The sequence below is a fragment of the Macaca fascicularis genome, chromosome 14 (genome assembly GCF_037993035.2).
Source record: "Macaca fascicularis isolate 582-1 chromosome 14, T2T-MFA8v1.1".
Taxonomy (NCBI): Eukaryota; Metazoa; Chordata; class Mammalia; order Primates; family Cercopithecidae; genus Macaca; species Macaca fascicularis.
This window is the reverse complement of record NC_088388.1, coordinates 8493846-8514105: the sequence shown is the minus strand read 5'-3', so window position 1 is coordinate 8514105 and position 20260 is coordinate 8493846. Positions and strand designations below refer to the sequence as shown.

The 20260-nt window shown below is 53.3% G+C and overlaps 2 protein-coding genes and 1 long non-coding RNA gene across 4 annotated transcripts; 2 read left to right on the top strand and 1 right to left on the bottom strand.

The window, feature by feature from the left end:
- The first annotated feature begins 2208 nt into the window (after positions 1–2208).
- Positions 2209–3216, top strand: CCDC85B (coiled-coil domain containing 85B). The gene has a single exon (XM_005577213.4). The coding sequence runs from the start codon at positions 2376–2378 to the stop codon at positions 2982–2984; it is 609 nt and encodes a 202-aa protein (XP_005577270.2). The 5' UTR covers positions 2209–2375; the 3' UTR covers positions 2985–3216.
- Positions 3217–3769: 553 nt separating this feature from the next.
- FOSL1 (FOS like 1, AP-1 transcription factor subunit) lies at positions 3770–13582 on the bottom strand. Of its 2 annotated transcripts, XM_005577214.5 has the most exons (4): positions 13435–13582; positions 9285–9482; positions 5595–5702; positions 3770–4873 (listed from the first exon to the last, which is right to left on the bottom strand). In XM_005577214.5, exons 1-4 carry the CDS (start codon positions 13531–13533, stop codon positions 4463–4465), a joined length of 816 nt encoding a protein of 271 aa, XP_005577271.1. In that variant the 5' UTR covers positions 13534–13582; the 3' UTR covers positions 3770–4462. The 2 variants fall into 2 exon arrangements, with proteins under 2 accessions (XP_005577271.1, XP_045228084.1); XM_045372149.3 differs by lacking the exon at positions 5595–5702.
- Positions 12643–17790, top strand: LOC135966990 (uncharacterized). The gene is made up of 3 exons (XR_010580762.2): positions 12643–13157; positions 14152–14252; positions 17651–17790. It is a non-coding gene; the product is annotated as an uncharacterized lncRNA (long non-coding RNA).
- Positions 17791–20260: the final 2470 nt, after the last annotated feature.

Sequence of the window (20260 nt, the reverse complement as noted above, 5' to 3'; positions counted from 1 at the left end):
TTCTAGACAGACCTCTCGCTCTCCCCATTTGTTTCTTTCCTGCGTCGCTATCTCAGTGATAACCCTAACATCCACCAGTTCTCTCTTTTTTTTTTTTTTTTTTTTTTTGAGACGGAGTCTCGCTCTGTCGCCCAGGCTGGAGTGCAGTGACTGGATCTCAGCTCACTGCAAGCTCCGCCTACCGGGTTCACGCCATTCTCCTTGCCTCAGCCTCCGGAGTAGCTGGGACTACAGGCGCCCGCCACCTCCCCCGGCTAGTTTTTTGTGTTTTTTAGTAGAGACGGGGTTTCACCGTGTTAGCCAGGATGGTCTCGATCTCCTGACCTCGTGATCCGCCCGTCTCGGCCTCCTAAAGTGCTGGGATTACAGGCTTGAGCCACCGCGCCCGGCCCATCCACCAGTTTTCATACGAGAAACCTGGGCGTTCTCCCAGACTCCTCTCTCCCCACGTTCAGTTCGGCTGATTTGCCTCCCGAATATTTCTAGTATCTGTTTGTCCTCTCCACCCCCACTGACGCTGCCCCAGCCGTTTTTCTGCTTAGCTCTCCTTGCTCCTTGCACAGTTACCAATCTCCCTGTTTATGTCCCCTCCCCGCAGGGTTCGGCCCACACAGGGTTCGGCCCAATCTTTTTAAATACTTTTTTTTTTTTTTTTTTTTTTTTTTTTTTTTTTTTAGACAGAGCCTTCTCGCTCTGTCGCCCAGGCTGGAGTGCAGTGGCGCGATCTCAGCTCACTGCAACCTCCGCCTTCTCGGTTCAAGCAATTCTCTGCCTCAGCCTATGGAGTAGCTGGGATTACAGGCTCCTCCCACCACGCCCGGCTAATTTTTGTATTTTTAGTAGAAACGGGGTTTCACCATCTTGGCCAGTTAAATGCATATATATATATATATATGTGTGTGTGTGTGTGTGTATATATATATTTTTTTGTTTTTTTGGTTTTTTTTTTTGAGACGGAGTCTAGCTCTGTCGCCCAGGCTGGAGTGCAGTGGCGCGATCTCAGCTCACTGCAAGCTCCGCCTCCTGGGTTCAAGCCATTCTCCTGCCTCAGCCTCCCCAGTAGCTGGGACTACAGGCGCCCGCCACCAAGCCCAGCTAATTTCTTTTTTGTATTTTTAGTAAAGATGGGGTTTCACTGTGTTAGCCAGGATGGTCTCGATCTTCTGACCTCGTGATCCGCCCGCCTCGGCTTCCCAAAGTGCTGGGATTACAGGCGTGAGCCACCGCGCCCGGCCAAATGCACATCTTAGAATGTTACTCCCTTGCTTAACATCCTTACAAATGTTACTCCCTTGCTTAACATCCTTACTGGCCTTTGGAAATGCTCCAACCTAGTACTGGAAGTTCTTAAGAATCTGGCTTTTACCTACCCTTGAAGCCTCTCTGTCTCTCTCGCGTTTTCTGGACACATCTGCTTTTCAAAAACCATCAAGCTATCCTCATTGTTCCTAAAGCAGCTAAGCTCTTTCGGGCACCAGTGTCTTTCACCTTGTTATTCTCTCTCCCTGAAATAGTTCTTTACTGGGCAAAGTCCTATGGATCTACCAGAGCCTCTTGGATAGCATCCCTTTTGGGAATCCTCTTAAGGACCCTCAGACCATACTTCTCCCCGATTTGTTTCTTGTTTAACACAGCTTGTCTTCCCGGACAGACTGCGTCCTCCTTGAGGATGGAATCAGTATTTTGGTTAAATTTATTTCTGCATGGGCCTTGCACATAAAAAACGTTTATTGAACAAACGAATCCTGTATGTTCCTCCCCCCAGGCAAGAAACGCTCCCTGGGAGGGATAGTAGTCTAACGGTGAGCTAGAACGTTTGGACTTAGGGTTCCGAGGAACCGGGAGCAATCCTTAGTGAGCCCAGACTTCCGAATTTGATCAAAGGTAAAGAGGGACTGGAGAGCGGTCCATCTGACTTCCGTCGGGGATGGGCAGGAGTCCGGGGTGGACGCCTGAGTCTTGGTTCTCAGAAGAGCCGAGAGGCCTAGGCTCGAGCTTAGGGCGATCCGGTACTTGGAGGTTCGAAGCTCCTAGTTTAGGGTTGAGACCGGTGCGGAGGGCGATGACGCGGGCCTTCCTTGACATCGAGGATCAGTAACACTAGGAGTGGGTGGGGAAGGGGCCCCCTGAACTCAGGCCCCACCCCTTTCCGGGGACTTTTCACCGGATTGGCTGTCCTTCCATAACGTCGTGCGGCCCCGCCCCGGCGCGCGCCCCGCCGCGTGCCCAGCTGGGGTAGCTGCTGCAGCCTACGCTGCCTCGGCCACTGCCTGCTGCGCACGGAGCCGGAGCCCGACCCTGAGTGGCGCCGGGCCCGACGTGGGGCTCCTGGGTCGCGGCGGCGGGCGGGCGATGCTCCAGCGGCCTGACCAGCCATGGAGGCCGAGGCAGGCGGCCTGGAGGAGCTGACGGACGAGGAGATGGCGGCGCTGGGCAAGGAAGAGCTAGTGCGGCGCCTGCGGAGGGAGGAGGCGGCGCGCCTGGCGGCACTGGTGCAGCGTGGCCGCCTCATGCAGGAGGTGAATCGGCAGCTGCAGGGCCACCTGGGCGAGATCCGCGAACTCAAGCAGCTCAACCGGCGTCTGCAGGCAGAAAACCGTGAGCTGCGCGACCTCTGCTGCTTCCTGGACTCGGAGCGCCAGCGCGGGCGGCGCGCCGCGCGCCAGTGGCAGCTCTTCGGGACCCAAGCATCCCGGGCAGTGCGCGAGGACCTGGGCGGCTGTTGGCAGAAGCTGGCCGAGCTGGAGGGCCGCCAGGAGGAGCTGCTGCGGGAGAACCTGGCGCTTAAGGAGCTCTGCCTGGCGCTGGGCGAAGAATGGGGCCCCCGCGGCGGCCCCGGTGGCGCGGGGGGCTCAGGCGCCGGGCCAGCACCCGAGCTTGCTCTGCCCCCGTGTGGGCCCCGCGACTTAGGCGATGGAAGCTCCAGCACCGGCAGCGTGGGCAGTCCGGATCAGTTGCCCCTGGCCTGTTCCCCCGATGACTGAAGGCACTGCCTCCTCCACGCCGATGCCCGCCCGGATTGCTCCCCGAGCTGTGGCCCTCGGGACCTGGACGCCGTCCTGGCTGCACAAGAGGGGCCGCTGGCATGGACTAAGAAATCCTGACACCGATAAGGGCCTCTCGCTCTTGCTGGCAGGGCAGCAGGGGGACTGAAGGCTGGAGCGGAGGGACTTGCTGGGGGTTGGATTGGGGGTAATAAACCCGGACGGAAGCGGAGCCCGCGGCCTGGGCAGCGTCTATTTGGTACTCGCCGGGGTTGGGGCGAGGGTGGGGTGCTGAAACAGGGTACCATTCCCATCCAGAAGGACTGCAGAACTAATGATTCCCCCATTACTTCAAGCCTGGGGTGGGATGCGGGGCAGTGGTAAACCAGACTTCCCCCATCGGGCGCCGGGACCGGCCAGAATCCAGCCCCTGAAGTGGCTCCAGCTCCCTTCCCGGCTCCTTCCTGTTCAAGACAATGGGGCAGGAAGCAGCTGCTGGGGGCTTAGAACCACTCGGCCCCCTCCTCTGAGGCTGGAAGGGGGCATAACAGCGCCCCACCGTGGCACACGCAACAGCACTGTGGGCCCCCACGGGAAGAGGGACGGTAAGCCTCTTCGCTTTTACCCCAGAGGACTCTCTCCTCTCATTCCTGGAGATGAGGCCGAGCGGATGTAGCCCCACTTGTCAGATAAGACAAAGTCCAAAAATATCAAATAATTTGTCCAAGGTCATGCAGTGAGTCTGTAGAGCTAAGGCTGGGACTTACGACTCAAATACTCTCCCATTGGCTTTGGGGTCCGGTGAGGCGCTCAGGCCACAGCTTCAAGCCTTTTATTCCATTTTGGTAGGTTTGTATAAAAATACTCTCTTTAGGAAAATAAATAGCAGCTGCCCTCGCTGTGGAGGCTTGGATTCCCTGGAGCTGAAGGCTTCTCAAAGCTGAGATCGGCAGATCTGCTCATCACAGAAGCCGTGGGCACCTCCTGAGTTGTGCGGTTCAGGAGGGGGCGGCAGAATGGCCTGGTCCAATCACCTGCTGCTGCTGGCAGTGGGGCTGGTGAGTTAGTGTTCTAGGTGGGCAAAGTGGCACCTTCTGTCAGGGGGTAGGATTGGGTGGATCACAGGAAGAGGGTGATGGATAGTGTGGCAGTGACCTGGAAGGGGTTAGGGCTCCAGAGGACCTCTAAGGATCTACAAAGTCTCTGGGCTCCCGGGAATTCTCTGGCACAAATGGGGAATATTTTGTATCTGATTTAGTGCAAATTGTGCTAGAGAGGCCAGCTCTAGAGAAACAGTGGGCAGCTTTGGTGGCCCCAAGCTGGCTCTACTGTGAAGCACAATATGGTCAGTCTCATTAGAGGGATGGAGAAGCTGCTGGAGTTGGATGTGGGATACTGTCCAGGCCAGCTGGACCGGTGGGGGAAGGGGAGGAGACGTTGGTTAGGGTGGCACCTGCAGGGTGTAGGGCTCGGGTGCCTCACAAAGCAAGGAGGGTTGGAGAGCCGAGGGGGTCAGAGGATGGGTCTCCGCTGCTGCTGCTACTCTTGCGATGAGCTGAGGCACAGGGCTCAGGAGTGCTGGGGTAGGTGAAGACTAGGCTGGGGGTGAAAGGAGTTAGGGAGGGTGTGGTCATGAGCGTGGGGGTGTGCAGTGCCTCAGGTTCAAGCACAGGCCCTGGGGAAAGGGAGATACAAGGTACAGGGCGGCAGGGGGCTGGCGGGCTGCTCGTGCCACTGGTACTGCCTGTGTCCCCCTCCTTGGCTCCTTCGGGGATTTTGCAGATGGGTCGGTGGGCTTCCAGCACCAGCTCCAGGCGCTCCTTCTGCTTCTGCAGCTCCTCAATCTCTCGCTGCAGCCCAGATTTCTCATCTTCCAGTTTGTCAGTCTCCTGTAGAAGATCAGGAGAGGAGTCAGGAAGGTGAGGGCTGAATATCCTGGAGCCTCAGATGTTTGGACTCAGGGTTCTGAGGAGCTGGGGTTGGGTGGGGAGAGAGGGGGGGCAGTGGAGAGTCTCCAGCAAGTCTGGACTGCAATTCCCATGAGCCCCTGGGAGAAAATGGGCACGACTCCCATCAGGCCCAGGCGTTTTAGGAGATTGCTGGCACCGGGCGGTGACTCAGGCCTGTAATCCCAGCACTTTGGGAGGCTGAGGCGGGTGGATCACTTGAGGTCAGGAGTTTGAGACCAGCCTGGCCAACATGGCGAAACCCTGTCTCTACTAAAAATATAAAAATTAGCCGGGTAGGGTGGCAGGTCCCTGTAGTCCCAGTACTCAGGAGGCTGAGGCATGAGAATTGCTTGAGCCTGGGAGACAAATGTCACAGTAAGCCATGAGCCGAGATCTCGCCACTGCACTCCAGCCTGGGTGACAGAGCAAGACTCTGTCTCAAAAAAAAACAAGGAGATTGCTGGCTGAGCCTCAGCTCTGCTCTGCCTCCAGTGAGACATGCTGCAGCCAGTTTTTAATCAATTTTTCCTCATCATTTGCCCAGGACTGCCCCTCGGACAAGGAGCTAGGATGGTGGGGAAGGGGCTACATATACTGGGGCTTTGGGGGCTCCTGGGAGACAGGGTCCCTCAGAGTTCGGTGGACCAGGGCTGGTGCTCACCGCCTGCAGGAAGTCGGTCAGTTCCTTCCTCCGGTTCCTGCACTTGGCCGCAGCCAGCTTGTTCCGCTCGCGCCTTACTCGTCGGCGCTCCTCTTCCTCAGGGCTGATCTGGGGGTGAGACTGGCAGTGAGGAGGACCCTGGGCCATTGGTTGCCTGGAACTCGCCCCTCACGGTGGCCCAGTGGTAGGACCCTGAGAGAGGTCATGGCAGGGCCCCCTCAGCTAGTGATTTAGGGATCACTGCACCCAACCAGTTCTCTGCACTGAGGCACTGTCTGCTTGGATTGGTAAAATTTCCTCCTCGCACCTAGCTTTAGTGCACATTCCTCTCCCATAATGCCCTCCCCTTCCACAAACCCTAACCCTCCTTATCTCTCAGGACTCAACTAAGATGTTCCTGCCTCCAGGAAGCCCTCTTATTCCCCAGCCAGAAGTGACCTTTCCCCCTCAGCGCCCTCTTTGCAGGACCCTCATCCTTTTGGATCTCTGGACAACCAAGTCTCCTCTTCCAAGAGCTGTAAGCACTAGGAGGGGATAATGAGTGCTGCTGATTAAGTTGCAATGTGTTGGAAACCTACTATGTGCCAGCCAAGTACTTTATATAGATTCTTGTTTTTTCACTGAGAATATGCAAAGATTTTTTTTTTTTTTTTTTTTGAGACGGAGTCTCGCTCTGTCCCCCAGGCTGGAGTGCAGTGGCGCGATCTCAGCTCACTGCAAGCTCCGCCTCCCGGGTTCACACCATTCTCCTGCCTCAGCCTCCCAAGTAGCTGGGACTACAGGTACCCACCACCTCACTTGGCTAATTTTTTGTATATTTAGTAGAGATGGGGTTTCACCATGTTAGCCAGGATGGTCTCTATCTCCTGACTACGTGATCCGCTCACCTCGGCCTCCCAAAGTGCTGGGATTACAGTCGTAAGCCACCACGCCCGGCCTTTTTTTTTTTTTTTTTGAAACGGAGTCTGGCTCTGTCGCCCAGGCTGGAGGGCGGTGGCCTGATCTTGGCTCACTGCAAGCTCCGCCTCCCGGGTTCACGCCATTCTCCTGCCTCAGCCTCCTGAGTAGCTGGGACTACAGGTGCCTGCCACCACACTCAACTAATTTTTTGTATTTTTAGTAGAGATGGGGTTTCACCGTGTTAGCCAAGATGGTCTCGATCACCTGACCTCATGATCTGCCCACCTCGGCCTCCCAAAGTGCTGGGATTACAGGCATGAGCCACCGTGCCCGGCCTTTTTTTTTTTTTAGACAGAGTCTCACTCTTTCCCAAGCTGGAATGCATTGGCCTGATCTCGACTCACTGCAACCTCCATCTACTGGATTCGAGTGATTCTCATGCCTCAGCCTCCCAAGTAGCTGGGATTACAGGCATATACCACCACACCTGGCTAATTTTTGTATTTTTAGTAGAGATGAGGTTTCGCCATGTTGGCCAGGCTGGTCTTGAACTCCTAACCTCAGGTGATCCACCCTCCTCAGCCTCCCAAAGTGCTGAGATTACAGGCATGAGCCACTGTGCTTGGCCTTTTTTTTTTTTTTTGTAGTGATGGGGTCTCGCTATGTTGCCCGGGCTGGTCTGGAACTCCTGGGCTCAAGGGATCCTCCTGCACTGGCCTCCTAGAAAGCTTGGATTACCAGCAGGAGCCACCACACCTGGCCTCTTTTTTTTTTTTTTAACATAGATTTTTTTTTTTTTTTTTTTGAGACAGAGTTTCACTCTTGTTGCCCAGGCTGGAGTGCAATGGTGTGATCTTGGCTCACCGCAACCTCCACCTCCCAGGTTCAAGCGATTATCCTGTCTCAGCCTCCCTAGTAGCTGGAGCTGGGATTACAGGCATGTGCCACCACGCCCAGCTAATTTTTTTGTATTTTTAATAGAGACGGCGTTTCTCCATGTTGGTCAGACTGGTCTCAAACTCCTGACCTCAGGTGATCCCCCTCCTTGGCCTCCCAAAGTGCTGGGATTACAGGTGTGAGCCACCGCACCCGGCCTGTTGTTGTTGTTTTTTGTTTGTTTTTGTTTTTGAGACGGAGTCTTGCTCTGTCGCCCAGGCTGGAGTGCAGTGGCGCGATCTCAGCTCACTGCAAGCTCTGCCTCCTGGGTTCACACCATTCTCCTGCCTCAGCCTCCCGAGTAGCTGGGACTACAGGCGCCCACCACCACGCCCGGCTTTTTGTATTTTTTAGTAGAGACGGGGTTTCACCATGTTAGCCAGGACGGTCTTGATCTCCTGACCTCATGACCTGCCTGCCTCGGCCTCCCAAAGTGCTGGGATTACAGGCGTGAGCCACCACACCTGGCCTTAAACATAGATTCTTAACCCAACTTTCCATGAAAAACTGAAGCCCACGGAGGATAACTTGCTTATGGTTCCAGAGTAGGACTTAGAACCCATAGAACCCACTCACTCTATTCCACATTGAGTGACAGGCCAGATGAGAGAGACCATTTCGCCAAAAGGATCCAACTCACAGCTCACAGCCCTACCTGGAGAACCCAGGATCAAAGGGTCACCCGCAGAACCAGGCTGAAGGAAGGATGCACAAGAGGGTTTACCCCTGGCCCGCTTCTGTGGCTCACACCACAGTCCCTCCTCACCACAAAGGCCAGACATCCTGTTCTGGGAAACCTATCCCTGGCTATCTCTCATCTTTCCCAGGGCCCTAACCTCTCTCCCCATCCTCTACCTGCCAACCAAGCTTTTTAAACTCATCCCCTGTAGTCTCCCACACCAAAATGCCCACGGAGAGGAAAGAGAGCCACTCCTTTAAAGACTCGCCATCTCTTATTCACTTATTTTGGTAAGGGCCTTGAGGAGCCAAGAATTCTCAATTCCCTCTACTTTGAGCCTTCTGTTAGCTCCCAGTGAGACAGAGTGGCTTGGTGATTAGTTTTGGGGATTTTATTTTATTTTGTTTTTTTCGGTAGAGACAGGGGCTCTCTACGTTGCCCAGCCTAGTCTTTTAACTCCTGGCCTCAAGTGATCCTCCTGCCTAGGTCTCTCAAAGTGCTGGGATTACAGGCATGAGCTACTGCACCTGGCCTTGGCTTGGTGGTTAGGATCTGACTTCAGAGCTGGATAGACCTGGAGCCAAGGCCAGTTCTGTGCCATTACTCACTACTTGTGTGATCTTGGGCAAGTGACTACCCCTCTGTGCCTTCATTTCCTTGGTGGAAGATGGGGAAAACCAGGGTACATACCCCAGATAGATTTCTTGAGGATTAAATGAGACAGGGAAACTGAGACTGAGGGAGTAGCTGAAGGGAACCCTCTTGTTCCTGTTCTCTCCCAGACAACATAAGTATCCCCTCTATGCATGCTGGTAGGTGGAGACCCCCTCACCATTACATGTGCGCACGTTACATGCTCTTGCCTCCACCTCCATCCTTGCTCCTGCCATCCCTCTCTACCTGGAATGTCCTTTCCTTCCTCTGTGCCTCTGCCAGCCCTACCCATCCTTCTAGGCTAATATGCCACCTTTTCCAGGAAGCTTCTGTGATCCAGAAGTGACTGTTGTATCCTCTGGGCCTCCCGTGGGGCTCCTATCGCTTTCAGCCTTGGGCAGTAGTCACCTATAGCCTACCTTACTCTCTCCTAACCCTATGTTCTCCTTTCTGGTAGGAGCTTCTCTGCACCCAGCACTCCTGGGTGGAGTCGGAGCCACTGCGATGCCTCTGTGCCTTACCTGTTCACAAGGTCTTCGACGCACCCCTGGAGGCGGCCCCAGGGCCCGAATGACTCCTGGCCGGGGTTGTGGGGGGCTGTACTGAGGGTAGGTCAGAGGCCTGGGGTAACTGCTGGGCCCCAGGAAATGAGGCTGTACCATCCACTGCAGCTCCTGACTGCCACTCATGGTGTTGATGCTTGGCACGAGGTGGAACTTCTAAGGAATAAGAAATGGAAGGCCACAGATGAGGTCCATGTGGATTGAGGGGCTTCCACTGGGCAGAGGCTACACTGCTGTCTACCTTCAATGTACAGGCTAGCTCTGAGAACAGAAAGAACACAGCCTGGCAGTCAGAGACTGACCTGGTGGCAAATCCCTGCTCATAAGCTGTGTGGTTTTGGGCAGGTCACATAACCTTTCTGTGCCCCCGTTTCCCCATTAGAGCTAACATTTATAAAATATAAACTGCCAGGAACTGTTCTAACCACTTTACAAATACTGACTCATATCATTGGCACAGTAGTATCCTCATTTTCTTTTCTTTTTTCTTTTTTTTGAGATGGAGTCTCACTCTGTTGCCCAGGCTGGAGTGTAGTGGCATGATCTTGGCTCACTGCAACCTGTGCCTCCCAGGTTCGAGTGATCCTCCTGCCCCAGCCTCCCGAGTAGCTGGAATTACAGGTGTGCACCACCATGCCCGGCTAATTTTTGTATTTTTAGTAGAGACAGGGTTTTACCATGTTTGCCAGGCTGGTCTCCAACCCCCAACCTCAGGTGATCCACCCACCTTGGCCTCCCAAAGTGCTGGGATTACAGGCTTGAGCCACCACACCCAGCCTAGTATCTTCATTTTCAGACAGGAGAACAGTTGTCCACAGACACAGAGCCAGTGAGTAGGAAACAGTATTTGAGCCCAGCAGCTGGTCTTTTACCCACTCCTGCACCTGTTTGCACGAAGAGGATAATTACAGCTCCCATCTCACGGGGAGGCTGTGAGAATCAAGTGAGAGAATGTGTGCGACAGTCTGGTAAGTGGCAGGTGCCCAGTGCAGAGGGGCTGAGGCAGGAAAGAGTCACTGCTGTGGGTTCAGGCCATCCCAATGCTTTTTTTTTTGCTTTTTTTTTTTTTTTTTTTTGAGACGGAGTCTTGCTCTGTCTGTCACCCAGGCTGGAGTGCAGTGGCCGGATCTCAGCTCACTGCAAGCTCCGCCCCCCGGGTTCACGCCATTCTCCTGCCTCAGCCTCCTGAGTAGCTGGGACTATAGGCGCCCGCCACCTCGCCCGGCTAGTTTTTTGTATTTTTTTAGTAGAGACGGGGTTTCACCGTGTTAGCCAGGATGGTCTCGATCTCCTGACCTCGTGATCCACCCGTCTCCGCCTCCCAAAGTGCTGGGATTACAGGCGTGAGCCACCGCGCCCGGCCTTTTTTTTTTTCTTGAGACAGGCACTCACTCTGTTGCCCAGGCTGGAGTGCAGTGACCTGCGGGCTCAAGCAATCCTCCCACTTCAGCCTCCTAAGTAGCTAGGACTACCGATGTGCACCACCACATTTGGCTTTTTTTTTTTTTTTGAGACAGAGTCTTGCTTTGTTGCCCAGGTTGGAATGCAGTGGCTTGATCTTGGCTCACTGCAACCTCCACCTCCCTGGTTCAAGCAATTCTCCTGCCTCAGCCTCCCAAGTAGCTGGGACTACAGTCGCCCACAACTGTGCCTGGCTAATTTTTGTATTTTTAGTAGAGATGGGGTTTCACTGTTGGCCAGGCTGGTCTCAAACTCCTGACCTCAGGTGATCCACCCGCCTTGGCCTCCCACAGTGCTGGGATTACAAGAATGAGCCACCGCGCACAGCCTGGCTAATTTTTTTAAAAAAAATTTTTGTAGAGACAGGGTCTCACTAGGTTGCCCCAGGGTGGTCTCAAATTCCTGAGCTGAAGCAGTCCACCCACCTCAGCCTCCCAAAGTGTTGAGATGACAGGCTTTAGCCACCTGGCATGGCAGGCTGTCCCAATCCTTTTTTTTTTTTTTTTTTTTTTTTTTTTTTTTTTTTTTGAGACGGAGTCTTGCTCTGTAGCCCGGGCTGGAGTGCAGTGGCCGGATCTCAGCTCACTGCAAGCTCCGCCTCCCGGGTTCACGCCATTCTCCTGCCTCAGCCTCCCCAGTAGCTGGGACTACAGGCGCCCGCCACCTCGCTCGGCTAGTTTTTTGTATTTTTAGTAGAGACGGGGTTTCACCGTGTTAGCCAGGATGGTCTCGATCTCCTGACCTCGTGATCCACCTGTCTCGGCCTCCCAAAGTGCTGGGATTACAGGCTTGAGCCACCGCGCCCGGCCCCAATCCTAATCTTAGCTCTCAGCTACTTACTGCCTGTGCGACCATGGGCAAGTTATTTAACCTCCATGTGCCTCAGTTTCCTCATTTTTAATATTGTTACAGGTGAAGATTACAGGATTTCATTGATGTTAAGAAGTACCATTTAATACCTCTGAAATCAGTTTAATTGGCAATTTAAAAAATTTTAGTGGACCAGGCATGGTGACTCACACCAGCATTTTGGGAGGCTGTGTCTAGGATCACTTGAGCTCAGGAGTTCGAGGTCACACTGGGCAACACAGTGAGACTTCATTTCTACAAAAATATTTAAAACAGTAGCTGGGTGTGGTGGTGCGTGCCTGTGGCCAGGTCGCTTCCCAGCTAGGATCTCAGTAGGATTGCTTGAGCCCAGGAGGTTGAGGCTACAGTGAGCTGAGTTTGTGCAACTGCACTACAGCCTGGGCAACAGAGGGAGACCCTGTCTCAAAAAAGGAGAGGAGAGGAGAGGGGAGGGGAGGGGAGGGGAGGGGAGGGGAGGGGAGGGGAGGGGAGGAAGAAAGAAAAAGAGAGAAAGAAAGAGGGAGGGAGGGAAGGAAAGGAGGGAAGGAAAGGAAGGAAGGAAGGAAGGAAGGAAGGAAAGAAAATTAGTGGCATAAAGTTATGGTGGGTTTTTTTCAATCGATGAGGTCTTCGACTCTGTGAAATACGGTAAATGATGTGGCAAGCGCCCAGCACGACGTCCCTGTTCCCATTCTATCAACCAGCTATCTGAGGAGTGGGCTGGGATGGAGCTCAGTGTTCTGGGAGAAGTGGGTTCGAGCTCTGCCGCTGGGCCCTGGGTGTGGGCGCCCAATCATCCGGGAAGCGCCCCACAAGCCCAGGCAAGTCCCGACAGCAGTAGCCTGAGCCCAAGCGCTGCGGGCCCGGCGGCCCAGTGACCCCAGTTCCGGGTCCAAGGCACCGCCGGCGGCATCTCCCACTCCCGAGGTTGTCCGGGCCCGGGCCGCTCCGGGCCAGGAAGGGAGGGGCGCCCCGGGTGACTCAGCCGCCGTGACTTGGCCGCCGTGACTCGGCGGAACGGACGCCCCTCCTTCCCTCCCCTGCCGACACGTGCTCGCAGCCCCTCGACAGGAAACGGGCACCTGCAGCCTCCCGGGTGCCCCCAGCGGGCAGCGGGCGCCGTTAGGGGCCGGGAGCGGGGTCGCGAGAGTCGCCCGCAGCCTGACCCCGCGCACGTCCCGGAACCTCGAGGTCTCTATTCGCCGCATTCGGCAAAGGTCCACTGCCCGGACCCCCCGGGGCTCCCCAGGCGGAGAAACGATAGGGACTTGGCGACGGAGGGGCGAAGGACAAACAGACGGACGGACACGCGGACGGTCGCAGACCGGGCCGGGACTCCCACCCCGGCCCAGCTGCTCTCCCGACGGATCCTGCCTCCCTCCCGTGTTGGGACATCTCACCCCGGCCCAGACTCCAGATCCCAGGAATTCAGCCCAAGGCGAAGAGACCCTCCGAGCCGTCGGGGCGGCCAACCCAGGCGCCCACGCTCCTTCTGAAGCAGGGTGGACGCAGAAGTCAGAGGTGGGCAGGAGGAGAGAAAGCGGGCAAGGAGACAGAGGGACAGATGCGGACTGCAAGGGAGAAGGGGGCGGCTGGGAGAAGGGGAGTTCGCGGGTCTCTGCCGCCCGCTGTGCAGTGGGGGCAACTGGCCCCGGACGCCGAGGGGCAGGATCCTCGCCCTGGCCCCCAGCCCGGCCCAGACTCCGCTTCCCGGCTCCAGTCCCGGAGTGTGCGGCAGTTGACCCGGCCTCCCACGCGCCGTCCTCCCGGGGGACCCCCGGCGTCGGGCCCCTCTCACCTGCTGGGCTGCCTGCGCTGTGGCCGGGTGCTGCGCGGGGCCGCCATACCCGCCGCCGTTCCCGGAGCTCGGGCCTGGTTCCCCGAAGTCTCGGAACATGCCCGGGGCTGGCGGCTTCGCGGGGTCCACGGCTGCTGGGTTCTGACTCACCCGCGCCGTGCGGAGTCTTTTCTTTTTATGAATGAAAAGTTCTCGGGCTGAACCACTGCGACCGCGGGGGGTGGGGGCGTTGCAGCGACGCGGTCACCTCCAGGCTCCACCCGCGAGACGCGCAGCCTTGGCCCGTCGGTCCCGAACTTGGCGACGCCTCCCCCAGTCCGGCGGCAGCCTTTTCACTGGGATGGGCCCGGCTCGGCGTTCCCCGGTGGCTGCGGGCCCGCCCCCCTGACGTAGCTGCCCATACATGGTGCAACTTCCTCGCCGCGCCCAGGTGGAGCCCCGGGTTCCCCCGCGGACTGACGCACCTGCCCGAGCCCGCGCACAGCCCCAGCCCTCTCGCGGCCTGGGCTAGTCTCCGTTTCTGCTCCCACAAAATAGCGTGAAAGAATCACATCTGTAGGAGCCACGCCAACCGCGACCCAAAGCTTCGTGGAGTGAGATCTTTCCGCTGGCCTTGTTTTAAGGCTTCGAGTATATGAAAAGTGAATAAATGACAAACCAGGGTTACAAAAATGGTGGCATAATTTTATTTTATTTTACTTTATATTTTTGAGACAGGGTCTCTGTCACCCATGCTGGAATGCAGTGGCTGATCTCGGCGCACTGCAGGCTCAACTTCCTGAACTCAAGGGATTCTTCTGCCTCAGCGCTCCCTCCAAGTAAGTGGGACTACAGGCTTGCGTCACCACGCCCGGGGAATTTTTGTGTTTTTTGTAGAGATTGGGTCTTGCCGTGTTGCCCAGGCTGGGTGGTATATTTTAAATGTTTACGATAAGGTAATGCTTTGAACTAACCACACATACAATGCAATATAATTGTATTACTCAGGATAATTTCAGGAACCATAACGAATTTTAATTCAGGGCCACTACAGGTGTCCTGAGGTCTGGTAAACGCCATCTTCTTTACTGTCAGTGCCTTTCGGCCACCAGTCTTGTTTGGAGAGTATGTCAAAGGCGAGTGAATGTGAGGCCATGGCCAAACGTGCTTGGGAGGCAGGTATCATCCTCATCCCTGTTTTACAGATGGGGAAACTGAGGCTGGGAGATGTTGAAATGAATTGCTTAAGGTTGCTAAGTGAGTAGCTGGCACAGGTTGCCAAGTCACAGCCATGGGCGCTCCAAGCCCAGGCTCAGCCAAGATTTTTCACAGCCCTTACACTTTTACAGACACCTTGTTGCACATCCAGAATGTCAGTGCTAGGTACCATCCCAAAGCTTCTTCTCTGATTACTTCCATCTATAGGTGAGGAAACTGAGGCCCAGATGGAGAACTGAGCTGCCAGCTGTCACACGACTACAGAAAGAGGGCTGGGGCCAGGTGTGGTGGCTCATGCCTGTAATCCTAGCACTTTGGGAGGCCAAGGCAGAAAGAACCATTTGAGACCCCATCTCTACAAAAAATTAAAAAATTTTTCCGGACATGGTGGTACTCCTGCCTTGTGGTCCCGCTATTCTGGAGGCTGAGGAGGGAGGATGGCTTGAGCCAGGGAGGTCGAGGCTGCGGTGAGCTGTGACTGTGCCACTGCACTCCAGCCTGGGGGACAGAGCAAGACTCAAAGTAAATAGATCAAGAGGGCTGGGCTCTCCTGCTTCTCCATCGGTCCTTCCATTTCATCAGCTCTAGCTTTTCCCTCTGGGCTACTTTCCTTGGGAACACAGGCCAGCAGTCTGTGGGTGCACTCGGTACTTAGAGCCAGGAAGGCCAGTTTGACCCTGGGGTTCTAGTCCCAGAGCTACCATTTTCTGTCTGTATGACACTGGGCAGGTCACCTTCCCTCAATTGGGCCTCGCTGCTGATCTCACGGAGCTGTTGTGGGATCAAATGAGATCACAGATGTGAAAGTGCTTTGTAAGCTGTAAAGTGTTGTGCACTCAGAAAGTCATTACCAACCTGGTGCCTCTCCTTTGCCTTTGAACGACCCAATGTTTGTCATCCTCTGGTCATCATGATCTGTGTGTGTGTGTGTGTGTGTGTGAGAGAGAGAGAGAGAGACAGAGACAGAGACAGAAAGACAGAGACAGAGAGAGAAAGAGAGAGACAGAGAGAGAAAGACAGAGACAGAGAGAGAAAGAGAGAGACAGACAGAAAGGAGAGGAGAGTGTTTCTGAGGCAGTGTGATCCATGGACAGAACACTCGTGCTGGGGTCAGACAGCTCTGGGGTCTGGGTTTGAATGTGGTTAGGCTGCTCACCAATTGTGTGACCTAGATGAGGCACACAATCTCTCAGAGCCTCTTTCTTTATCTGTGAAATGGAGACATAATGATAACTATCTCAAGGGTTGTTGGAGGACACAAATAATGTCACATGCTTAGCACAGCACATAGTAAGAATTTGACACATAGGCTGGCTGTTGTGGCTCACGCCTGTAATCCCAGCACTTTGGGAGGCCGAGGCGGGTGGATCATGAGGTCAGGATTTAGAGACCAACCTGGCCAATATGGTGAAACCCTGTCTCTACTAAAAATACAAAAATTAGCTGGGCATCGTGGCCCATGCCTGTAGTCCCAGCTGCTCGGGAGGCTGAGGCAGGAGAATCGCTTGAACCCGGGAGGCAGAAGTTGCAGTGAGCTAAGATTGCGCCACTGCACTCCAGCCTGGGTGACAGAGTGAAGCTCCGTCAAAAAAAAAAAAAAGAAAAATTGACAAATAGCAGTGAAGATGAATTCACATGTTAATAAAAAGCCCCAGGGGTGGGAACCTTTGGGACTGATCACACGTGAAGGCACTCATACGGCACATGTGCACACACATGTGCCCGCACATACACACACACTGATACCTCAACTTCTTGGCAGAGCCCAACCTGGACAGGTCAAGTGTGACACAGGTAACCAGGGAGGGATGACACAGGTCAGCCTTGACTGTGTTTGCTTGCCTGCTCCAGAAACATCACCCTGCACCCGACCCCACGGTCCCCAAGCAGTGGATGCTGGGGCCACTGCGGCAACTGAGGGAGCAGGGTTTCAGGTCTGGGGTGGGCGTGTGTGTGTGTGTGTGTGTGTGATTACATGACTTTGAAAGTCTCTTCCTGCTCTAACCGTCGCTGGAGCCACAAGGAGGTCCTTTCAGAGGGAGCACATTCCAACCTGCTCAATCACTAACCCCAGCCTTGTGGCCGTAGAAACGTTCCTGGCCTCTGACCTCACCAGCTTCCACTGAGGGAGGCCAGGAGAGAACCCCAGGGGGCCACAGCCTCGCTGGAAGTTTGGGGGCAGGGAGGCCTGAGAGACTCTGCCACTGTGCCTTGGTGGCTCTGTAAGACTGGCTCAGTCCCTTCCCCTCTCTAAGTCCCAGAGAATCCCCACCTTTTGGGACTGCAGTGAAGGAAAGGAGGCTTGGCACCCAGTGGGTTCTCAGTGTGGCCAGGGCATTGGAGGTGATATTTATGTTTATCAGTTTCTATTCACTCTTTAATTGAAGTTTATGTTGTTTTTGTTTGTTTGGTTGGTTGGTTGGTTTGAGGTAGGGTCTCACTCTGATGCCTAGGCTGGAATGCAGTGGCAAAATCACAGCTCACTGCAGCTTCAACCTGCTGGGCTCAAGCAATCCTCCCTTCTCAGCCTCCCGAGTAGCTGGGGCTACAGGCGCGTGCCACCACGCCCAGCTAATTTTTTTTGGCTCAAGCAATCTGCCTGCCTCGGTCTCACAAATTGCTGGGATTACAGGCATGAGCCACCGCGCCTGGCCTTTGAAGTTTACGTTTTTACTTGAGATTAAATTCATGTAACAAACAATTAACTACTTTAAAGTGTACACTGCAGTGCCATTTATTACATTCACAATGTTGTACAACCACCACCTTTCTTTAGTTTCAAAACTTCATCACTCCAGAAAACACCCCACACCTATGAAGTAGTGACTCCCTATTTCCCCTTCCCTCATCCCCTGGTGCCACTAATTTGCTTCCTGTCTCTATGGATTTGCTCATTCTGGGCATTTCAAGTAAATGGACTCATGTATTATGTGGTCTTTTGTCTGATTTCTTTACTTAGCACAACATTTTCTCTTTTTTTACCTTTCTTTCTTTCTTCTTCTTCTTCTTCTTTTTTTAGATGGAGTCTTGTTCTGTCACCCATACTGGAGTGCAGTGGCCCTATCTTGGCTCACTGCAACCTCTGCCTCCTGCACTCCTCAAGTGATCCTCCTGCCTCAGCCTCCCGAGTAGCTGGAATTACAGGCACCTGCCACCACACCTGGCTAATTTGTGTATGTTTAATAGAGAGAGGGTTTCATCAGGTTGGCCAGGCTGGTCTCAAACTGCTGACGTCAAGTTATCTGCCTGCCTCAGCCTCCCAAACTGCTGGGATTCGAGGTGTGAGCCACCGCACCTGGCCAGCATAACATTTTCAAGACTCATTCATGTTATAATATGCATCAGTACTTTGCTCATTTTTATGGCTGAGTATATATGACCATTTGTTTATTCATAAGTTGATGGACATGGGATATTTCCACTGTTTGGCTATTATGAATAATGTGGTTATGTACATTTCTGTACAAGTTATTGTGTGGATATATGTTTTCATTTCTCTTGAATATATACCTAAGAGTGGAATTACTGGGTTACATGGTAATCTTCTGAGGAACTGCCGGACTGTTTTACAAAGTGACTATACCATTCTACATTTCCACCAGCAATGCACGAGGGATCTAATTTCTCCAAACCCTTGTCAACCCTTGTTATTTTCCATTTTTTATATTAAAGACATCCTAGAGGGTATGCAGTGGTATCTCATTGAGTTTTGATTTGATTTGCATGTCCTTAATGACCAATGAACATCTTTTCCTGTGTTTTTGGTTTCATCTGTACGTTTTTTGGACAGATATCTATTCAAGCCTTTACTTTTTTTCTTTTTTTTTCTGTAGAAATATATTGGTCTTAATATATTGCCCAGACTAATCTCAAATTTCTGGCCTCAAGTACTTCGCCTGCCTTCACCCCTCTTCATGCTGAAATGACAGGCAGGAGCCACTGCTCCCAACCATTGCCCAGCCTGGAGTGCAGTGGTGCAATCTCGGCTCACTGCAGCCTCCACCTCCCGGGTTCGAGTGATTCTCCTGCCTCAGCTTCCCGAGTAGCCGGGATTACAGGCATGTGCCACCATGCCCGGGTAATTTTTGTATTTTTAGTAGAGACGGGGTTTCACCATGTTGGCCAGGCTGGTCTCGAACTCCTGACCTCAAGTGATCCACCCACCTCAGCCTCCCAGAATGCTGGAATTACAGGCACCAGACACCACGCCTGGCCCATTGCCCATTCTTAATTTTTTTTTATTTTGAGACGGAATTTTGCTCTTGTCACCCAGGCTAGAGTACAATGGCACAATCTCAGCTCACCGCAGCCACTCCCTTCCTGGTTCAAGCGATTCTCTTGCCTCAGCCTCCTGAGTAGCTGGGATTACAGGAATGCGCCACCACACCTGGCTAATTTTGTATTTTTAGTAGAGACGAGGTTTCTCCATGTTGGTCAGGCTGGTCTCGAACTCTAGACCTCAGGTGATCCAGCCACCTCGGCCTACCAAAGTGCTGGGATTACAGGCATGAGCCACCACACCCGGCCAATTGTTTATTTTTTTTTCATGTTGAGTTCTTTTTATATCTGGATTCTAAACCTTTATCAGTTATAAGATTTTCAAACATTTTATTTTATTTTGTAAGTTGTCTTTTCACATTCTTGAAAATGTTCTCTTTTTTTATGAGATGGAAAAATGTTCTTTGATGCACAAAATGATGCATTACTATTTTTTATGAAGTCCAATGTATCTTTTTGTTGTTGTTACTCATGCTTTGGGTGTCTAATGTAAAAATCCATTGCCAAATTCGAGGTCATGAAGATTTACTCCTATGATTTCTTCTAAGAGTTTATAGTTTTAGCTCTTAGATTTAAATCGTTGGTTAAATTGAAGTCAAGCACACATACAGTAAAGTGCACACATCAGTGTGTTCAGCTTAATGATTTTAAAATAAGTCATTATGTATTATTATTATTTTGAGACAGAGTCTTGCTCTGTTGCCCAGGCTAGAATGTAGTGGCACGATCTCAGCTCACTGCAACCTCTGCCTCCCGGGTTCAAAAAATACTCCTGTCTCAGCATCCTGAGTAGCTGGGACTACAGGCACATGCCACCACGCCCGGCTAATTTTTGCATTTTTAGTAGAGACGGAGTTTCACCGTATTGGTCAAGCGGTCTCGAACTCCTGACCTCAGGTGATCCACTCACCTTGGCCTCCCAAAGTGCTGGGATTACCGACGTGAGCCTCCACACCTCGCCTTATTTATTACTATTTTTAAGACAAGGTCTCACTCTATCTCCCAGGTTGGAGCACGGTGGTGCTATCACAGCTCACTGCAACCTTGAACTCCTGGGCTCAAGCTATCCCCCCACCTCAGCCTCCCAAGTAGCTGGGACTGCACGTCTGCCACCATGCCAATTATTTATTTATTAGTAGAGAGGAAGCTGTTGCCCAAGCTAATCTCAAACTCCTGAGCTTCAGTGATCCTCCCGCCTCGGCCTCCCAAAGTATTGGGATTACAAGTATGAGCCACCAAGCCCAGCTTCAATGGCTTCTGCATGTATATAAACCCATGTAATCACCACCCTTATCAGCATGACATTTTTAGCAACTCAGAAGGCTCCTCTGAGTCACACTTCCCACCCATA

Bases quoted from the DNA above. Each gene is read 5' to 3' on its own strand.
- FOSL1 (XM_005577214.5), bottom strand. From the start codon at position 13,533: ATGTTCCGAGACTTCGGGGAACCAGGCCCGAGCTCCGGGAACGGCGGC. The intron at 9,483-13,434 runs GTGAGAGGGGCC...CTTATTCCTTAG, and splicing joins CAGCGCAGGCAGCCCAGCAG to AAGTTCCACCTCGTGCCAAG. The intron at 4,874-5,594 runs GTGAGCACCAGC...GATCTTCTACAG, and splicing joins TGACCGACTTCCTGCAGGCG to GAGACTGACAAACTGGAAGA.
- CCDC85B (XM_005577213.4), top strand. From the start codon at position 2,376: ATGGAGGCCGAGGCAGGCGGCCTGGAGGAGCTGACGGACGAGGAGATG.